Raw genomic sequence first — 16,727 nt, 5'->3', positions numbered from 1 at the left:
TCCAAATCACTTTGTTTGCTAAAACATGGGTTATTCTGGAAGTCCTTTAATGACATGTTGTCTGAGGGGGATACAATGCCATGAATACCACTGTGGGTTGAAATTATCATAACTGATGTTATTGTATTATTCATTATTGAGTGAATAACAGAACTATAGTATAAAAGTCTCAAAAACAAACAAAAACTAGTAATTTGCCCTCTTAAAACATCAAGAGGCTCTTGATGTAAACCTTACATTATCTTCATTAGCCATACAATTAATATTTGTTTGCAAATGAAAAAGCAAATTTACCTATGTATGGAAAGATTCCTATTAATTAAGCAACTGGCTAATTTTAATCTCAGGATGTATTGATCTTGGTCAGAGAGGATTCACTAGCCATTGGCCTTATTTGGAAATAAATAACAAAAAAGAATGACTTATATCATAGTGAAAATGTCATGAGCACTAGGTACATAAGGAGTCAGATAGATGTGTGTATGTATAGCACCCCAACAGGCTTTGATAACCCACAAAGAGTCTTCTTCACTTGTCAATTTTCTCAGAAGCTGTTCAAATAAGTAAATACATTTATTATTGTAACAGCAGGTCATAAAATAGGAATGCCATAAAATACAGCAAAATAACAATAAAACAACAAAATAATAAACTAGAGTAATAGAAATATTAGATGTCAGAAAGTTACAACACAATAAAGTCAGAACTTAAGAATTTCTTTCTAGGGCTAAATGACAAAGGAGCAAAAATAGCAACTTGGTTGCCCATGGTTGGAAACACATCTGCAAGGAGATAATTCAGTCATTCAAGGTTCAGGAGCCCTTGACACCATGTGCCATTAATAATTTCCCCTGCTCTCATCTTAAATGGGGCTGTAGAGGTCACAATGAATAATGTCCTCCACCTGAGAGTAGGAGAATATTGGGTACTTCAGGGTTCAGAATGGGGGTAGGATGAGAGAGAAAACCAGTTTGGGGTAGTAGTTAAGGCACCAGGCTAAAAACTGGCAGACCATGAGTTCTAGTGCTGCCTTAGACACAAAACCTGATTGAATGACTTTGGGCCAGTCACTAACTCCCATCCTTAGAAAGAAAGGCAATGGCAAACCACTTCTGAAATTTTGTTAAGAAACCTGCAGGGACTTATCCACAGAATTGTCTAGAGTCAAGATCGACTCAAAGGCACTTAATAAGTAAAAAAAAAAATGGGGGTGGCAGCATATGTGATAAGAGGTTTGATTGAGTCCAACCAGAACCTTCCTCTCAGATGTGTTGTTGTCTAGCTATGCGCAGAATATGTTCATTTAGGAATGGATAGTTCTGGAGATACTTGAAGGTTTGGGTTTCCTCCCAGGCCATGCCACTGGAAGGGAGGGAAACCTGGTAGTTTCCAGAATCAAACCTGCCAAATTAGAGGTGTTTCATTGTGGTTTGGGCATAATGGTTTACAGGAAGCATGCCTGCTTGGGAGCAGGATCATCCCAGAATATGTTTCTGGTTCAGAGATTTCCAGGAAGTGCTGGACTGCCCATCCACTCCCAAGAATGGCATGATCTGGAGGGAAGCAAAAAGTTCTAGAGTGCTCTAGCTCTCTTGATAGCTTCTGCACATCACTAATGTTGTGAAGAAAAAGTGAAGAGAAGGCTAGGTATGCTGCTTTGACCTCTTGCAGAGATACAAACATAAATTGACAGTATGAATATACAGCAAATCATCATACTAAGCTATGGTACAATTTATTTGCATGGACAAATCATGTTAGGTAACCCAACTGTTCTTTGTTAACCTAGATTTAGGATTTAGCCTATTGTCTAAACTTAGCCATGGAATAGATCCACTTATCCGCGAAGGCCTGACCGTTTGCTCAGAAACCTTAAACTGCATGAAGCATTATGGTCATGAGACATATCTATCTCAAAATGTTGAATTGGATTAATGAGGGCATTTGCCTCTTGCTGCAGTCCTCTTTGTGAAATATGTAGGAGCATCTTGGAGTTACAAAACAATATGTTGCATATTTTCTTAAGAACTGGTACTCCAAATGTCCTATTGCATCTGGACAACATGAGTAAGGGAGAGTCTTTTGAATTTACAAATAGGTTTGGGCTTTTTCTGAAAAAGTCACAAAGCTGTTTTCCACTAAAATTGAAGCATTCAAATTCAAATGTGTGACATTTGAAATAAGCCTCCAGTCATATTTACTCTGAATATGCACACCTTTTGCAGTCCAACACAATGGATTGAAACGAGGATATTTCTTTTACTGCCCTTCTTCTCTATGTAATTTTATGGCATGGTTTATTCAACTCCAGATCTATAAGCGGGAAGATCAGAAAGAGCAGTTCTGTGGCAAACAAGGAAAAAAAATTGATTTACATATATTTTAAGGCTTGTAAGATATAGCTCAAGGGGAAGTTATACAATGTTTTAAAATTTGAATGTATATACAGAATAAAAAAATGTAGACAGAAATCACATGGCACATTAGAAACAAACTCATGGTACATTTGGTCACCATAACACCCCCGGTTGAGAACCACTGATATATAAGGTTTCCAAAAGTTGCAATTAATATCTGGACAATTAACTTAAGAGCAATCTCCAACTAAATTTGTCCTGGATCAGGGCCCTTCCCTTTCTTAGTCTTTGAAATCAAGGAACATAAAAGGACATCTTAGGTTTATGGCGATATGCACCCTCATGTTGTCCACAAAGTCATTAAATTGATATTTTACAAATATTATGCAAAAACCAGTCAGCCTCTGGTGACTAAGTACTCCATGTCATTTCCCTATAATTTTTATTTAAAAAATGATAAACTCCTAGACGGGGACTTTGCTTGGTCCCAAGCCTTCTTCAAAAAGGAAGTATTTTCAACTTGTTATACTCATTTTTTTAATTCGATTAGTTCCAATTTGATTAGTTCCCCGGACAACCTGCCTGAATAGAAAGACGGGCTAGAAATCGAATGCGGAATAATAATTTTTTTTAAAAAAACGATGTTTTAAGGACGGGGAGATTTCTTTTACTGCATTTTTTTCCTCAATGTCATTTTATGGCACGGTTTATTTTATCCACCTCCGGATCTATAAGCAGGAAGGTCAGCAAGAGGCAGCAGTCCAATTGGTGAGGCTACAAGACTTCAAAATTTTGGAAGCGCGAAACTCCCGCAGGCGCTCCTGGGGGAAAAGTTGGTTGCTCGTTCACCCGGCGGGGTGGGGGGTGAGGGGAGAGTGAGAGGAATACAAACGCGTCGCGAGTGGAACTTCCGTGCAGCGCAACCTGCAAGTCGATCTCGCAGAAAACTGACCAAGGAGAGAGATTCCACCTAGAAACGAGGAGACATTTTCCGACCGTGAGAACCACCCATCCAATGGAACGGCTCTGTGGGAGCTTCGTCACTGGAAGCTTTCAAGAAGAGACTGGACCTCCACCTGTCAGAAACGGTGTAGGTAGGGTCTCCTGCTTGGGCGGGCGGGCGGGGAGGGGAGAGGGTGGGACTAGATGACCTTACAAGTTCCCGTCCAACTCTGCTGCTCTGTGTTCTCTTCTCCCTTCCCTGAAGCTTTTCAAAGCTCCACAGCAAGCCTACCGGGGGAAAAAGGGAAACCCAACAGGCCAGGGGGCTTTCCCCTCTCTCTTCTTTTGCCTTGAAAAGAAAAGGAAAGGAAAAGAAAAAGGAAGGGGGCATGAACAAGAACCCGCTCCGCGCCAGGTAGCCGCTCGCGCCAGCCAGCCAGGCAGAAGAAGCTCGGCGCTGAAGCCGAGAGGAGAAGAGAAGGAGGAGGCAAGCCTGAAAGAGGCCGAGCAGCTCTTTTCTGCGCAGGCGCGGGGCTCTGTCGCTCACCCTCTAGCCCAGGTGGAGCGCTTTGCCCGGGACTCCAGTTAAAAGTAGTAGCTGCTGCTGCCGCCGCCGCCTGGCCTTCCAGTCCCCTCCCCCGCCCGCTCCGTTCCCTTCGTCAAGTCCCCCCTCTCGGCGGCTCATGGCTCTCCTGGGGAGAATCGACTGGCAGGTAAGGCGGCTTGTTTTTCCCCTGGAGGAGGAGGAGGAGGAGGAGGAGAGCGCGTTGCTGGGGAGAGAGAGGGAGAAAGGGGAGAGAGGAGGAGGGGGAGGCGGACGCTCGTGGGGACCCCCGCTTGCCCTGCGGAGCCCCGGCGCTTCTCTGCCAAGCTCCGGGGGAAGAAAGCTAAGCGGTTTCGGCGAGCTTCTGGCTTCCCAAAAAGAGAGGCGAGGCTTTTCCCTGCAACTTCTCCGGAGCCTTCGCGAGCACGTGGCGGGCGGGACGTCCAGGGGACCGGAGGGGCTATTCCCCCGCCTGGTGCTGGGAAGGGAACCCCGCACCGTCTCAGCTGGGGGAGGACGGGGAGGGAGCGGTGCGGTCCTCGTCTAGCGACGGCAGGGCGGGTTGTGGGGTGGGTGGGGTGGGGGTAGGGAGGGATCCTTTCCTTTCGCTCGGCCCGGCTTGACGGTTTGACAAGGCGGCTCCGGCCGCTCCATAGTGCTTTTTTTTTTTTTTTACTCCTAATAGTAACTAACTCCGGTGGAACTCCCGGACGGGAGCTGCTCCTGCTTAAGTGGGAGAGCTCGTAGTTGTTGCTTCCAGCAAAGAGCAACTGATTGAGGATATTAGAAGACGAGGGGCGCCAGTCAATCCCTCAAGGCAGACCCAAGGCAAAACACGAAGGCCACCCCTAAATTATTGGAACTTACAAAGGGGCTGTAATACCGGGAGCCAGGAGGGATCCAAGCCACCTGCGAGCTTCGAGGGCTGGGGAAAGGGGGTGATGATGGCGGTTTGCGATCTCCAACCGCGTCCAGCCAAAACTGCTGAAATCTGGCGAAAGGGAGCAACTTCATTCCGTTGAGCTCGGCTCTTCCGTGGGGCTGACAGCTCCGATCGGCCTGAAAGCCGGGGGGATTCTCTCGTTGCAAATAATGAAGGGCGGTCGAGGCTGGACGGTCTTCTCGCCGTTTTGAACCGGGGCAAGATCTCTTTAAACTCCCTTTCTCTTTCCATCTTGGCAGTTGCGGCCAACTTATGGCGTTAATATTTAAACAAAAAGAGCCAGTGCGTTCCTTCCCCCCCCCCGCACCCTTTAAGTGGCTGCGTTCATACGATAAAGGTAACGTTGGGAGAGTTTTTAACTCGTTTCTATTTGGGGAGGGTGGGGAATAACTTAGCTTGTTTGCGTGAACTGCTCTTTGGTATGGAAACTTACGTGCAAACTCAACAAAAACGTGTATCAAATATGACTTTAGGTAAGGGGCAAAAATTGTATTCTCGGGATACATTTATCCACGGTTGGTTGCACCAGAACTCAAGCTTCTGGATTTGCAGGAAACCCTAACCCTAAAGTAAGCCGGAGGTCGAATAACTGTGGTTGGCTCATTTGTGGTTGAGCTCTCCTGAAGTTGGTGGGGCCCCTGAGGTCAAAATGGGCAGAGGAATTGGCTATCTTCCACTGATTTTTGAAGGAACAGCCCAACATTCACCTGCTGACAGGAGTGGCTGGAACTTCCTGGCCAGAGATAAAGGAAGTTTTTTTTTTTCCTCATGTCATTCTGTTCAGTTTAGTTTTTGGTGAGTCCCACTGAAAGCAACATTTCTCCCTTTAGAATCAAAATGGACGAAAGCAGCCCTGGGTTGTTTTCTGAACCACAAGGAACAACTCTAAGCAGTTGTTGAGGGTTTAGAGAAATTTACGCAAGGAAAGGGCCGGAATAGCGATTTCTTGATTCATGCTTTCTTTGCGCTTCCAGGATGGCTGGGGAATGATGAAAATTGTGATTCCAGACACCTGCAGAGCCCAGGGATAGGCAAAAAATATTGCTCCTAGCCTTCCGTGAAAAACTGGAGGTTTGATGTGCCCGCTCCATCGCTACCTGTTTGCAAATGAAGTACAATTCTAGCTTAAAGTTAGCAACCTCCTCAACCTTTACAGTTTCTCTGAACCATTCTCCAATTTTCACTCTTCTACAGGGCAAATATAAGAACAAAAAGCATACTTCAAAAATTTTCTGTCCCACTTCATATTGCATATTGTCAAGAATCCACTCATTTCTCAATATTTTCAGGGTTTGAGAATTGTACAATGCCTTTCCTGGGGAAGGCAAACTCATTACTGACTTGGTTAATGCCAATAAGTAGTTCATTGGTTTCAGTTAATACTTAATCCAGCCAGGATTATGGTTTGTAAAGTAGGGTTAACGGCTGAAGCCTAAAGTAATTTTTCCCCATTTCATTATCATCTGTCCCAGAAACAAGTGTGTTGGCAAGAGCACAAATCTCTGCTTAAAACATAGATCAATGCTACATTGATACATTGTTGTAACTATGACATGTTATCAAAAATCCCAGTTTTAAAACAGGTCAAACTTTTTGCGGTGCAAAGGCCTTTGACTTTTATAGAAGTGTCTGAATTCCACAAGACCTCTATGGGGAAAGGTTACAATTCAATGAAAAGTTTATTCTGGAGGGCTTCTGGTAATTGCAGTTTTCCAAAAACTTTTCCCCACCCCTTTGCCTGCTGTGTTCTGTATTGCTGGTGCTCTCTCAAATGCTGAAGCAGATACTTAAAAGTAAATGTGTTTAAGCCTGAGAATGAGAATGTACAGAATATATAGGTGATTATCTCTGGAAGCCGACAAATTCTTTACACCATTGTTTTTTTTTACCTCAAATGCTCCTGCTTAACTAGTTCCTAAACATGAATAGAAGGTGGACAGCTTGGGCTAATTCCATCAATCAATGGATTGGTTATTTTTAGAATTAAGTCAAAGGAGCAAAGGAAGATATAAGCAAAAAGTTAAAGGAAAATGGTTGCTTGAAGTGGAGGGGTGAAGATTCGAACATCCATTGGTCCAAAGTTAATGCAACTGGAAGTCGTATAAGCTTGCAGAGTATGCTCAGGTAATAATAATCTCTCTTATGAAAATGTTTTCTCCCTGGGTTTTCATTGGTTGCATTTCCTCTCCATATAGTCACACAGCCTGTGTAAGTAGCACTTGAATCAATCCATTTTGTGTGTGTTTGCAGAATACCCCATACATAAACCAATTTTTTGGTGTTCATAAAAGCCTAAGTCTCGTACACTACCAGTTATTTTAGTTGAGATGGGTAAACATGGTGTGTAAATATCAAGACAATTTTCATCCTGTCATATTGTACAAACCCAAGGCTGTGGTTAGCTTGTACTTCTGGGTTCTACAAATCCCCCCAAAATATATATATAAGTTGTGGCTCCTTTTAATAATGGATAAATTTATCCTACAAAGAACTGGCTGATTCCCCAAAAGGTTGAATTTGATTCTCAGTGAAATGTGTTATGCTACAGGGCTTTGAATGTTCATACCAAATATCTTTGCTCAGGCTTATGGCCAAAGTACCGGTAATTTTATTTATGAAATGTATATGTTACCCATCTCACTGTTGAAGCAATTTTGCATTGGAAGTGAGGTTGTGTAACGGTAATGTTTACTCTGGAGTGTATTCATTTTTTTAAACCATAGTTTGTAAGGCTTCCAAACCTCTACACCTTTTCTTAGGGATAAGGGAAGACTAAGCAGGTAGGATTTGCTTCATAGCAAATGTGTGCAGTATAAGCACTCAAATTCTAAGCAGTTTTGAAAACTGTTTGGAAGCCCTGATTATTTTTTTTTAACCAATTTCATATTGGTAAGCCAAAGAGCCACCAGGGTCTTAAATTCTCATCTTAACCCAATTGATGTGGACATATTCCCAGTTGCCCCAAAAGCATTGAGTAATGTGTTACTTTCTGCACATAAATTTTTAAATCCTTTTGCAAAAACCAACAATATTGATGGTTTCTTCAAGGCAGTTAGTAAAAGAAGGGATAGATCCATAAAAGTTTTGCTGGCACAGTATACTGGACTGTCCATGGGAAAGAGGTTTGCTTCTCAGTATATTTGTCATCTCAAATTTCTTATGAAATAAATGGGATTTATTTTAAGTGCCCTCAAAGGCTTAATCTTATTTCACCAGTTTCAGGAAAGGCAGGCTAATGGTTTAAAAATAATAAGGCTAGCAAGAGCTTTTCAGGAAAGCCGGAGCACTGGCTATAGGTGATGGCAGCTGAGAGTTTTCTCAGAGGTCAGCCATACTGCCAGAATAATTAAATCAGTTCTATAGCAAGTGGCTTTTTTTTTTCTCCCTTCCCAAATAGCAGTTGGGAAAATAATGGTTTTTCTCCTATAGAGGAATGTTAAGGTGAGCTGTCTCTCTTTCTTATTGAGATGCCTGGGCTTAATGACGCCAAGTGCTTGCAAGGGGAGGGTGAATCTCCCTCCCCCCATTTTTTTTTTTTTTTGTGGTAAATGCAGATTCTTTTGCTCCACCAGGGCCTCAGCCAGTGCTATGAATCAGCACCTGCACGCCAGATTGAGAGATAACAGGGCTTGGTTTAATTGCTGGCTGATTAGTTCAGTCTCCCCGCCCCTTTCCCCCCACTTTTTAACCTGATCAGTTACATCTTCTCTGGGCTTTTCACCTGGGTCATTTTGAAAGCGGGATGCAATAGCTCCACCTTATCTTCCACTGCTTCAGAAAGTAACAATATTTTTGACGGGATGACCTGTTTAATAAACGGGGGAAGCAGAATGACACCATCAATGTTAATGAAACCGGTTTGGAATTCCTGCCAAGAGACACCCCAGAAAGAGATCTGGGGGAAAAAAATTAAGGTTTGAAGCTACTAGGCACCCATGTAGGATTGTCATGGGGTTTACTAGTGAGTGGTACACAGTGGGCAGTTTCACACATCATGCCCAATCACCGTTTCTGGTTTATCAAAAGGCCATTCTCAGCATTGTCATAAGGTGCTATGCCTGAAGGAATAAACCAAGTGATAGCTTAAAGGGACAGGACAGACTTGTGCCTTATATGGCTGTTTGCAGCATGCTAAGCCATCAACTAACCCTGATTTTAGCTTAGAATCTTTGAAGAGCCCTGCCAATGTTTTGGTTATCTTGGGTGGTTAATTTAATAAACCATGGCTAAATTAACCATGGATCCATAGAGCATAAATCATAATTCAAGAATAGCTCTTAATACTACATTTCCGTCCTTTTGGAAGCTTAAAAAAAGGAAGATGGAGAAATGTAAAATGCTTAATGCCCTAATCCTGTGCAGTTCTATTTTAAGCTAAGTTTCATGGAGTTTACTCAGAGAAAATAAGTTATACAATGGACATCTAAGAAGGATTTTGGCGTTTACAACCAATTTTATTAAAATGAATAAGGTCCCATATATAAAATTTGTTAGGTGCTAAGAGATTCTTCCTGATTTTAGCATCAATTCTGTAAACCAGCTTGTATAGAATTGCTTTTAAAATGCAAGGAAATCCTCCTACATGTTGCCTAGTAATTTAAAAAAAAAAGAAAGCAATAATTTGACCCAGGCAAAATTTAACACTTTTTGTATGTAACTTCAGTGGAAGAAATCCTGATCCTTTATATTCCCCCTGAAATCAGGTCAATAAAACTTCCTCAATATGCCTTCCAAGCACTTGAAGTGGTGAGAAGTTAGTAACTTTATCTGGATCTCAGCCCACAAAGCTTGCAACATTTAGGAGGACAAATCTAATCCAAAGTACGCTCCTTTCCCTCTCTACCAAAGGGAAACTGCAGTATCTGTATATGTGTGTGTGCCTATAAATTTTTCAATGGAATATGGTTGTTTTTTTAAAAAAAGTGCTAGTTTTTTTTTTAAAATCCCCCCCACTACTTAATCTATTTCCACTGATTACAGTTTAACTCCCTTCCAAGTAAGTCTACTTTGCACTGCACAGCAGGGAAGTGTGTGTTTGTGTGTTGCTATTTTTTTTTTGAAAGGCAAATAAATGCAGATAGAACTTGAGCCACCAATCTGCCGCCTCTCCCTGAGTTTTATGGCTCCAGTATTTCGTTGCAAGCTTCTTAGGGGTCCAAAGAATGGACTCTCCTATTTTTACAGATGACAAAACTGGGCCAGGAAAGCGGCTTGCCTTACTGTTTCAATAGACAGACAGACAGACAGACAGGGAGAGTCAACCGCCTCCTTCGTAGGTTGAGAAGACCAACTTCATCTGGATGCGGTTGCTTCCGCGTGAAGCTAAGCAGGCAGATTTGGTTTTGTCAATTCCCGCACCCTCTTCCCTACAGTTGGGAAGATTCCCGGTTGTGGACCTGAAAATGAGGATCGAGTGTATGTGTGTGTGTGTGGGGGGAGTTTTTTCTTCCTTTTGGGGACTAAGGAAGGATCTCAGTCGGTAACGGAAGATCCCAAAGCTCTAGAGCAACTTAGCCAGGTTCTCTTTACGGCCTATTGATTGCAACGGGACGCCGAACTCTTTGCCATTTCCACCAACGGCCTAGGTTGTTAGAATGGGCGACCCCAACGTAGAGAATAACGGCATTATTTATTCCCCACGAGCGAGGCCGATTGTGCGAGGATAACATTAAACAATATACCATAACTGTAGAAAACCGGGGAGGTTTTTCCCGACCGGTCTGGCTTTTTTCCTTTGCCGCTCGCGGTTCCCTTTTCTTCGGAAGGCGAGCGTGGGCGTCGTCTAAAAGCAAGCTTCAGCATCGCCGGCGAGCTTTTTATTCTTGTGCTATATAAATCGATTTCATCAGGCGGGACGAGCCGTCCCACGCCCGGGAATCGCCGAGCGGCTTCGGGAAAGGTTTACTGCCTTTTTTTTTTTTTTTGGTAAAATTAATTTTGAGAGTCACTGCGGAGCTCCCGCTGGAGGAATTCAATTCGTTGTGGGGAGCTGGATCAAAAGAAAAAGGCGAACGGCGTCGGAGGGGTAGAAAAATGGGTCTTTGGGGATTTCTCCAGGGATCTTCTCCCCGGTTGAGAATGGGGCCTCCCCGAGACTTTGCACCCGCAGAGCGAGCGGATGGTTTGCCTGTCCAGGCAGCGGCGCCAAAGGAGCGAAGGCGGCTCCTTCCAAAGAGTTAAACCGAAGCGAACCAAACCGCGCTCCCTGTTAACGAGCCCAGAGCCAAAGGAGATCCCGAAGGTGGATCGAGCTCTGCTGCCGACCGAAAGGATCCCCTTAGGGGGCTTCAAGGCCCCCCGTTTCGCTCCACCGGCTTTAACGGCCATAACGGGCGAAAGGAAGCGCTGCTCTTAGAATCCTTAGAATAACAGCGTTGGAAGAAGGGACCTTGGGAGGTCATCTAGTCCAAGGGGATTTTAAATAAAGAGCGTTGCGGGACGGCGGGGAAACCTAAAGCGAATTCCAAGGGGCCCCAAGCTCCGGGGCTGCCCATGGCAAGAGGTTGCTTTAAAAGCACCAGATGATCCGGTCTCGGGAAAAGTTTCCAAGCTGGTTCTGTAGGAGATGCGTCAGGATTCTTTAAGGAGTAGCTGAATTCGGGGGGAAAAAACGGGAAACATTCGCCTTTAAGATCAGTTTCCTTTTACGCTTCCTCTTCTCGTTTGCCGCGAAACATTCAGGTGTATTCTAGTTTTGCGACGGTCAATCGAACTCCGATTTTTTTACTTCTCTTCGGTCCCCCCCCTAAAAAAAAAAAACATCTCGGTTATACGGATAGGGGTGGCACTTACACAACCCCCTTAAGCCGGGCTCATCCATTTATGGCCAGTTCGCCCTACAGATTGCCTCCCAAGGAACCAAACGGATAGGGCTCGCACCACGGGCTAAACCATCTTAAAAAAAAAAAAAACTTTCTAACCGAGGTGGAGAATCCAGCAGGGGCCGCTGACCCGAATCAACCGGTCGTGTGAATGCATCGGGAAAAAAAAATCTCTTTCCCCCCCACTCCCCCAAAGCCATTACCAAAACCCACTAGCTCTGCACTCTCAATTTGGGCAGGTTAAATTTTGGGGGTGGTGGGGGTGGTGTGAAATTCCCGTGGAACTTGCATGCGGCGAGAGTGGCTTCCTGCTTGCTGGCTTTCGCGTCTCTCCCCAACTCCGGTGGTGGTGACGCATCCAGCCAAGGGAGCCACCTCCAAGGGGTTAATTTTCCTCGCCGCGCGGGGTCCAGCTGGAAGCGTGCGCCGCAGCATGAAGCTCTTCCCAAGCCGGGGTTGCGTGCGCGCAAATTGAGCGCTTTCCCCGCCCCCGTTGCTAGCCATGCGTGTTGAGTAGCCTTCGGGGCAGGCTGGCGCTTTCCCAGGCGCGCGCGTGTTTTTTTCTGTGTGTGTGTATGCGCGCGCGCGCGCGCTTTTGGAAAGGCTCCAAAAACCCCGAGCGGGCGGGGCTTCTTAAGCTCAGGCTGCTTCCCCATTGGCTAACCTTTGCGCCGCCTGCCTGGGCCCACCCCGGGGTGGAGTTATTCTAATAAGGTGACCATTAAGGGTGGCAGGATGGGAAAAAGAACCTCAGTTATTAAATTCTCGGACGGAATTTGATTCCCCGCTACTTCATTTATATATGCCTGTCTTTAAAGCAGCTCCTTGAAGGTTGAGGGGAAGAGAGTTCTGCTTTATCTCCAGCGCCTTCCCTCCTTGGATTTACCAATACTTTTGGGGCTGGGGTTGCTTTATAACCTCCCCGCCCTTCGGGTTCTATATCCTTGTAGAAATTGACTTTTTCAAAAAAAAACAAAAAAGCAAATACTTTTGGGGAATACTGGACGCCATGTTGTGGAAACTAGCAGACAATGTCAAGTACGAAGAAGACTGCGAGGTGAGAGTTTAAGGCGGGGTGAATGTGGCTAGTCCTCATTGATCAGACTTGGGGGTGGTGTCTCGTTGCTGCTTTGATTACCGGCTTACTTCGTTCCCGTCCATGCAGAAGTTAAGTGGGGGGAGGGGGGGAACAGGACAGATCAAGGGAGCTTAGTGGACGATTGCCTTATTAAATCCGAGCTATTGGAAGGTAAAACGTTCCTCCAGGTTGTATTTGGGAATGTAGTAGTTGGCTTTCAGGAGCGCTGCGTCCCGGGCATGTGTATGTAGTATGGGGCTTTCTTGACATTCGTAAGTCTTGACTTAACTAGTTAATAATTTGAAGGTGCAAGTCCTACGTTGAAGTCAAAGCTACCTTGCAGTTCAGGCGCGTAAAACAGATCCCGGGGAAATCGGATGAGCCTTACTTACTCCCGGGCACGTACTTTTTAAAGAGGAGCGCACTAGATCTCCAGTACCGGATCGCCGAAAATGTGAGTGTTCGGCTTTAACTTGGTTAATTGTATTGTATACAATACAATTATAAATGTTAATTGTATAGCGATGCCTGCGCTTCCGTTTTTTATTTTGTTTGTTTTTTTGTTTTTGACCCTGGTAAAAATAAAATGGAGACGGGGCTTGCAAGTCTCGGATGCGATTCGGAATTTAAGTGGGATGCGCTTTTTCGGTTATTTTATTTTCCCTTTTCAAGCCTGGCGGTGGTGGGTCCTCCCGAGATCCTCGGTTTTGAACGTTGGCCTCTTCTGCCTCTTTCAAGGCTCCTGGACAAGTTTCCAGAGCGGGCCCCCCCTGAGGGTCAGAAATAAGGCTTTTAAAAAGTTTCAGCGGGACTTTTAATGTTAGCGGTGTAGGATTTCACTCGCATCCCCGCCGTCATACGCTCCAAGGCGGCTTCGGGGTCGTCCTTGAAAGCAGTTTGCTCACAGTTGAAATAACTGCTTGACTTCCTCCTCTAAAAGTACAGGGTCTCCCCTTTGGCCCGCTGCGTTGTATCCCTAGAGGTGGACAACGATTCCGCCCCCCCACCTTCCAGTAGCATCCTTCGGATCCACCTCGCGTCCCCCGAGCAACTTTTTTTGTGCAGAGCCTGGGAGCCAAAAAGGGCTCCCGCGAGAGACGGGCCGGGCGCTTATTTCGCGTGGGACCTGACCGACTGGCCAGCCTGATAACTATCGCCCTTTCCGGAGGAAGATCGTGAAAAACCCCGGCCAAGAGTGTGCAGAAACCCTGAAGTTTAACATTCCTTCTCCCTAGCGCCAGCCATATACCAGGCTTCGGTGGCGATCGCTTTAAATAAACCGGGTATAAAACCCTTAAATCGGATTATTTTTTTAAAAAAAAACAAATCCCGTGAGTGCGCGCGTCCCACAAGATGCCAGCCTTCGCTTTTATTTGCAAGAGTCCCGCCTGAATTCCCCCTTCCAACAACCGGGTTAAATGTGTTGTAAGAACGCAGCCGTTGGTAAGTCGGAAAGAAGTGGCCTTGAACTCGACGGGGGTTATACCCGGTATAGGATTATACCCCCCCTCCACCCGATCCCAGCCCCTTTTAAAGAAATCTGCTTCTTTAACAAAAACAAACAAACCCAACTTTGTTTTCGCTCCCGGCCTGCCCAAAGCTTTTCCACGCGAGGAGTTTGGAAAGGGGAGGAAGGAAAAGAAAAGTTGTTGCTTGGCTTTTTGCCGAGGAACGGAAATGATTAATCCCTGCCGGCTCTCTCCAACCCTTCCCCACCCCCCACCCCCCCCCCCCCAAAAAAGCTACCTCCCAAATCCCGCCCCACGGGAAATCCAGGCAACTTTTTTTTTTTTGCACGCTTCCAGCCCGAGATGCGCGCAAGGTTTCCAAGTCCTCCCACGCGGCCGAGAGGGGAGGGGGCGGGCGGGTGGAAGCGAGGGCCTGGGCGAGTGGAGCCTCCGAAGCCGGCGCTCCAGCCTGTCGGACTGGTTCGGGAAGGGCAGGAGGAGAAAGAGAAGCAGCCTCGGGAAGGGCAGGAAATGGACGCTCTTGGCATCCGAAGGGCACCGGAGCGCCCTCCTCCCCCTCCTACACTTGCGCCTTTACCTGTAGCATCAAGCAGCCGAGCACACGTCGGGGAAGGGCGAGGAAAAGGGGGTGCCGTAGGGTTTGGAAATCCTAAACCGGGCTGTTTCCCTTCAAGCACCCGTCAGAAATTTGCCCTGGACTTAGTTTAGCTCTTGTGCTCAGGTTGCTTGCTTAATTTGACACGCCCTGGGTCCCAGGAGTCCAGGGTTGGGGAAGGGGCCCTGCCAATGATGGACAGGCCTTTCCCAAAACTCTGTGTTCCCTCGGCTTTGGTGAACAATAGCATCTGTCTTCCTCTTTTTTTGTTTTCTCCTCCCTTCAGTGAATGGGGTATTTAAGCCTTGTGAAAAAAAGAATTGGGGAGTTAATGGGTATCAATTACTCTGCAATAGAAAAAGCTTTTCTGATAGCAGCTTAAGCCTTGGCTTGGCCCTCCCTTTTGTTTTCCCGAAAGTTTCTTCCCACCCAAGTGATTTATTCTTGAGTAGGCCTGCATTTGACTGTACATTTTTATAATGTCCTTGGGAGGGGGGGGGAAGGTGGGTCTTGGTTAAATGGGGCTGATTTCCTGCAACTTGCTTTTAAGTGTTAAGATATCAGCCACACAGGAGGTTTTAGCTGGACAGCAGAAATAGTAACTGGGATGCCCCCCTCCCTTCCTAAAATGTCTCTGCCCCCCTCCCTATTTGAAGACCCCAACCAAATTACAGTCCTCTTTTCCTGGATGGGAAAATGAAGAGCCCTAGTGACTCTTAAAAAAAGTGCTGATCACACAACAGCCTTGGCTGAAATGTGACAAGCTGGGTAGTGGGTGAATGCATTGTGTGAACATAGACAAATGCATAGCCATAACAAACTATGGTTTGAGTAAGCAAGGTTAGCACATTTGTGTTCTGGCAACCAGCGTGTCTTGAGTAATTCCCCTCCAAGGTATATTTTCCATCAAAACGATGAGCCTTTTTCTTGATTAGGAATACATTTTAAGATCACAGCTATTGTATTGGCAGGGGCACGTTTACCCAAGCAAGATAAAGAGATGCCAGATGCATTTGTAGAACATTAGCTGATTAGTTTTTTTATGGTTTTAACATGTGTGAGTGTGAATCTTAACACATGTTTGATCAGTTTGTGGTTCAATGCAAACTCACAGTGAGGATTAGGGTTAAATCGTTAAGCCAGTGTGCTGTGCTTCTGTTTGCATTTACACACTTCAGGATTTCACGGGCTAAGCAGGGCCATTTCTTATTTCTACACTGTTAGGAGTAAGGTCAAGAGGTTTGGTAGAGTTCCTTGCTAAGTAAATTGGGTACAGGGTTGCAACCTTGAATAAATTGGGGAATTCCTTATTGATCCTAAATTCACTTTTCTTTAGGGATTACAAGGAGAGAAATCCCCTAGCAAGGGGGATGATGCAAATAGTAATAATAATGATAATGATAATAATAACAATAGAATGGAATTCTTTATTGGCCAAGTGTGATTGGACACACAAGGAATTTTTTTCTTGGTTCAAATGCGGGATGTGAGGGGTCTGTAAATATTTTCACAGCCCTCTTTTTGACTCATGCAGTATACAGGTCCTTGACTGAAAGCAGGTTGGTAGTCATTGTTTTTTTTTTTTGCAGTCCTAATTATCCTCTGAAGTCTGTGTCTGTTCTGTTGGGCTGCAGAACCAAACCAGACAGTTATAGAGGTGCAATAATAATAATAATAATAATAATAATAATAATAATAATAATAATAATAATAATGAATCAGACTTAACACAGTTCAAAACTTGTATAGGTACAATATTTAATATTTAATAATTAAAGGTGCAAGGAGACAGAAGAGCCCTCCAGGATAGAGGCTGGCTGTGTGTGGTAATAGACCAAGCAAAGAAGCAGCCCTGGTTTTAAAAAAAAATCCAACAAGCAGATTAGCTCATTTTTGCTGGGCTGCAAATTACATTTTTCTTTGTTTTGACATCTTTAGTGGAATTAAATTAACAAGTCCAAGAACCTTAATTTCAGCA

The 16,727-nt window shown here is 45.0% G+C and overlaps 1 protein-coding gene across 4 annotated transcripts in view; it reads left to right on the top strand.

Moving 5' to 3' along the window:
* Positions 1-3,816: 3,816 nt before the first annotated feature.
* Positions 3,817-16,727, top strand: part of TFAP2C (transcription factor AP-2 gamma) — a 33,967-nt gene continuing 21,056 nt past the window's right edge. Inside the window, exon 1 of one of the 4 annotated variants that reach the window (XM_087928967.1) lies at positions 3,817-4,012. In XM_087928967.1, coding sequence (XP_087785093.1) covers positions 3,983-4,012 — 30 coding nt within the window. In that variant the 5' untranslated portion in view covers positions 3,817-3,982. Of the gene's footprint in view, positions 4,013-12,310; positions 12,665-16,727 lie in introns of those variants that run through there. The other 3 variants (XM_087928964.1, XM_026697459.2, XM_026697460.2) reach the window with 3 other exon arrangements.

Source organism: Pseudonaja textilis, chromosome 3 (assembly GCF_049901715.1).
Source record: "Pseudonaja textilis isolate UNSWEBS1 chromosome 3, rPseTex1.2, whole genome shotgun sequence".
NCBI classification, from domain to species: domain Eukaryota; kingdom Metazoa; phylum Chordata; class Lepidosauria; order Squamata; family Elapidae; genus Pseudonaja; species Pseudonaja textilis.
This window is presented reverse-complemented; position numbering and strand designations above follow the sequence as displayed.